Genomic DNA, 4,767 nt, shown 5'->3' with positions numbered 1-4,767 from the left:
GCCCCGCACTCCACAGCCACTGCTCCGCGCCACCGCTGCCGCCCCATGCTCCACAGCCACTGCTCCGCACCACCGCCGCAGCCCCGCACTCCACAGCCACTGCTCCGCACCACCACCGCAGCCCCACGGGCCACAGCCACTGCTCCGCGCCGCCGCCGCAGCCCCACGGGCCACATAAAATGGCTTGGCAGGCCACATGGCGGCCCGCGGGCCGTATGTTGGACAAGTCTGCCTTAGACCTGTGTGGACTCACACTAAAGTAACATTTCTTTAATGCTCTGGGGAATCAGCCCCTCAGTATCTGGCTGAATAGCAAACAGAGATAATCAGATTATCAACAGTTAATATTAAACCTAATATGGAGTTTAAGACCTTTATATGACTCATATCTCCTTAAAAATTAAGGTGCTGCTGAAGACAATATAAATACTTTTATCAACTTCAGTAGTAGGCCTTAAGTGTTACCTTTACAAAACTATCACTTCATGGAAGCTGTTCATTATTCAAAAGGGGAAGAAACTACTTTACTGTAACAACAGCTGCACATCCACCAAGACTGACTACCCAGAGGCAAAATACCACTCCAACAGCTACTAGTATGATGGGAATGATATGGGGTAAATTCCTTCCTTGCTGAATGAAAGTCAATAAAGAGGTATTTGCAATGGCCCATCAGAACCCAAGGCATTGGCATCCCATTGATTTTGAGGGGGCCTGACCCTGTTGAATGAAAAGCGATGGGAAACAGGAATAAAAGGGGCTAGTCATGAGAAGAGGCCCAATGCCGTTCTCCTTCAAATGATACAGCTTCTGCTCTCAGAGTACGTACATTCCAGCGAAGGCAGAAAGGTATCCTATTAGCACAGTCACTGTAAAAGACATATTGTGACAAGCATTTAGTGCTTCAGACCCATAGTCACATATGAAGCAAAAGATTATAGTATCAATTTTATTTTTAGTGGTGGGCACACAATGTACCCTTTCAAGCAGCTGTAAAACTGAGCTATGACAAAGATGCGAAAAAATAGCCACAAGTGTAAACCCAGCAGTGAACTTAAAATCTGTATTTAAACAGTATTTTTACGACTAGAGAATTTCAGGAGTGAAAAATGACACCACCTTTTATATTACACTGATCTTTATACCCAGGTAGAGACAGTCAAGAAGCCCAAGGCTGAATCAATTCAGTCTTTGCAGGTTAGTCTAAACTGCAGAGATTAAGCTGAGAAATAACTGGACACACATTTACTTTTGATTCAGGGAATGCAGCCACATGCCTGCAGTAGCTTAGGCCAGAAGCTGGGGGGTACTAAAGCACAGCTCTCTGGCCGGTAACCAGCATGGATTGTGTGTTTGCTTCCTCCTTTCGCTGACCCCAAGATCTCTGAGATTTGCAGTCCACCATCACAGAAGCGGGACTCTCTGCTTATCATTTCCTCTTCCTGCTTCCAGCTTCTGATCACTTAAACCAGTTTGTGTGTAACTTCTGTCCCCAGCTCAAAAGGACAGATTCCCCATCCCACTGAAACAAGGACAAGGGGATTTGTCCCTCCCTAACTCGGAGATGCCCTGCCATGAGTCAGAACCACAAGAAAGGTAGATTAGAGTTTTAGGGACCTTAGATAAGTCTTCTTCCATTATATCCCTCTCCCCACAACTCCAGCACACTATTCTCTCTCTTCTCCCACACCATCTGGACCCGAGGCAGCAAGTGGAGGTAGAGGTAACAGAACTGCTTCCTACTGTGGAAAGTTGACTTAACACAGAGTTCTTCACTGGCCTTCTCTGGCTCCTTTAAGGTCACAAAAAGCAGACCTAGCAACATAGAGAATCCATCACAATAACTTTTTTAATACCACACACCTTTTTCCCCAAAAAAACAGCCCTCTAAAACTAGAGTATATGTTTTAACTGAGGTTGCCAATTTGCACACAAGAATAGAGGCATGGGGACTGGCCCCCTTCTTGGCTGCATGGAGGGAGAGGAGTTAACTCCTGAGCTGTTGCTCACCCTCTAGCTGTACCCCCACAACTACAGGCTTAACCTTTTCACAGACACTGTTGACTTGGCAACAGCTTTTGGGTTATGTTCCAAAAGGGAATCCTCATGTACCTTCAAGTGGAAAATGCATTAAAAAATTAACTATCCTCTAGCACAAGTATTTGTAAGCTTTTGCCACTGCCAGTCACTGCCTGGAGCCTAGACATTGCTGTAGGCCAAACTTCACACTACCTGCTGATTACCAGAAGCTGCAGAGGAAATACAGAGCAAGGCAGGTGGCAAGACCCTGGGGGCACCTGGCAGCTGAGGGAATGCACATCCTCTATACTCCAGCCAAAGCATGCTGCTGATTCCTCAAGCTGCTGAGGGCCAGTTCTGTCCCACACACGAGAGGTTGCCAACCTCTGCTCTAGCAGAACCAAGACGAACAGACTGGTAAAAGGCATAGTTGGTATAAAAAGGAAGCATGAAACAGAGCAATCATCATTCCATTCTGCCCTGAGCCTGACTTTAGGTAATGGAGTATTTGGTCCCACTGGAAAAACAGTCATCTTGAACAATATCAAGCAAATGAAGTTACAAAAGAGTAATGATACCTTTGCTTCAAGCCAGACAATCATTTTAGGGTGATAGCCAAGAAGCAAGGAATACTTGAAAACCATAGAGCTTACTAATAGCACATTATTCACATAGTATGATTACAAAGAATCAGTTTTTAAAAATAAATCAGTACACCAAAACCACCATACAAAAATCTGCTGTGGTAATCAGGCATTACTGAAAAGGTTAGTCTTTTATTCTTCAGTCCCTGAGCATTTTATTTGGGGTTCAGACCTAACCTTCCCATTTCTACCTCAGCAGTTTTGAGTGCAGAAGGAAAGCAGGGCAAGGCCTATCCTAGTTGGATAGAAAATAAAGGAACTCAGTAGGTAGTTTTTTTTCCCCTTGGGTTCTATCTTAAAGTCATCTTCAAAACCAATCCCCCCAAAATTCTCATGAAATAATGACAAAATTCCCACTGAATGAAATCATCTTCTCTTTTACTCCTTTCAATAGTGTTCATCTTGCAAATGTTCAAGCTATTAATCACAGATAAAAAATTCATTTCTTCTCCAACTGCCTTATTGCAAAGTCCATTATATTTATAACAGACATTGCTTATTGTGCACCAAGTTCATTTGAAAATGAAACGGCTTAGTGAAAAAATATTACCATCAAGAACATTTGCAAAAAAACACAGCTCTCTCCCATCTAAAAGATTTATATTCAGATCAAGGTCTCATTTTAGATTTTAAAGGTGCTCAGTATTTTTGGTGTTGGAAGTCGGGGGGCACGGTTAATATTATCATGAATAATATACATTTTAGTGTACTGGCATCCTGCCACCAGTCTGACATAGTAGAAACTGTTGGAAGGTTGCAGAAATAACCATAGAATGGGAAACAATCCATGTCCAGGAACCTGATCTGAGCAACTTGAGCCATATGTGACATAGGTATGGCAGAGCATTGCATGATCTTTCAAGAAGAAAGTGAAGTCAATAAGGATACTGTGGATAATGGCTGCAACAGATATAAGCAAATACACTAGAAAAAAGATTAATATAGCTGACTTCACACCTCATCTTTGCGAAAGGAAAGGCACAAAAATGCCAAAAAGAAAAGCATTCTGAAAGAGACTGTCCTCACCAAACAAAATTCCATCACAAGGTCTGGAAGACTGTAGAATTGACAAAATACAGCACAACTCCTTAAAGAACCCTCAGGGCCCTACAGCTACCACATACCTACTAATAACCTGGGAGTCTTCCTGCCCCAGATGCCTGTATCTTCTCCAAACCTACGTCCCTGCCCATCAGCCCTGCAGAGTCCGTTCTTTGGGAATAAGAGGAGGAACTGGTCCCATGGAGCCACCATTCTTGTCTTTCAGAGAAGAAAAAAAAGTCCAAAGGAAGAACAAAATTACTACTTATTTCTACATTTAGAACTTCAGATATCAACTAACCAGAAAGAACGGCATGCAGTGCTACAGTAGTTACAGAGTCTCACTACTCCTTCAGAGTCATGAGCATCATCTCTCCTCCAGACTCATGCTGAAAGCCACCTGCAGTCAGCCAAGTGTAATTAGGTACCTCATCATTCCAGCTAGGTGTCAAATACCACTGCCCTGCATGCCATTAGCTATAGAAACTACAGTGTGTTAGCCATTCTACCTTGATAAGCCACTTCAGCTTGGGATAGGCCTTCATTCTGACTTACCCTAGAAGATTCTGAAGTGCCAGGAGAAATTAAGTTACAACACTACCCCTTATTGAAAACTGAACGACTGAAACAAGAAGAGATGTTTAATCACATTGTTTAAAAACTGTCCTTATTTTTGTTAATTCTTTGTTAAATTCTAAAGTCTAAATCTTAATTTCCTTTATGCCCTTCAGTGGTGTGCATACAAAACTGAGGGTTTTGGCACTTATACACAATTTCTGATTCAGTTCAGGTAAATCCTGAAATTTTAGTTGAAAAAAGTTGCAATTTGCAGATACTAGATGCTGGAAGAGGAGGCATCCCTCATTATCCAGATCCTTGTCCAGTTCCTTGGACAAGTGCCCTAAACCCACACAGCTAAAAGGCAGGAAACTGAAGAATTCTTATATAATAAAGGGCTTAGCCCATCTGTTTGTCTGTCCATCCATAATGCTCTTAGAGCACTCTGACTGGTTAGTGAAACAACCAATCAGAGTGTGGAGCACTGCCATGATGGCGGGGACAG

At 42.9% G+C, this 4,767-nt stretch overlaps 1 protein-coding gene across 12 annotated transcripts in view; it reads right to left on the bottom strand.

Annotated features, from left to right (window-relative positions):
• The window catches only part of DST (dystonin), a 428,507-nt gene that overhangs the window by 379,616 nt on the left and 44,124 nt on the right, over nucleotides 1–4,767 (bottom strand). For 5 of the 12 annotated variants that reach the window (XM_025215826.1, XM_025215830.1, XM_025215833.1 and 2 more), the window contains exon 2: nucleotides 3,788–3,923. The exons of the other annotated variants lie outside the window; for them this stretch is intronic. In XM_025215826.1, coding sequence (XP_025071611.1) covers nucleotides 3,788–3,923 — 136 coding nt within the window. The remainder of the gene's footprint in view (nucleotides 1–3,787; nucleotides 3,924–4,767) is intronic. 12 annotated transcript variants of the gene reach the window in all.

Source organism: Alligator sinensis, unplaced genomic scaffold (genome assembly GCF_000455745.1).
Source record: "Alligator sinensis unplaced genomic scaffold, ASM45574v1 scaffold482_2, whole genome shotgun sequence".
Taxonomy (NCBI): Eukaryota; Metazoa; Chordata; order Crocodylia; family Alligatoridae; genus Alligator; species Alligator sinensis.
This window is presented reverse-complemented; position numbering and strand designations above follow the sequence as displayed.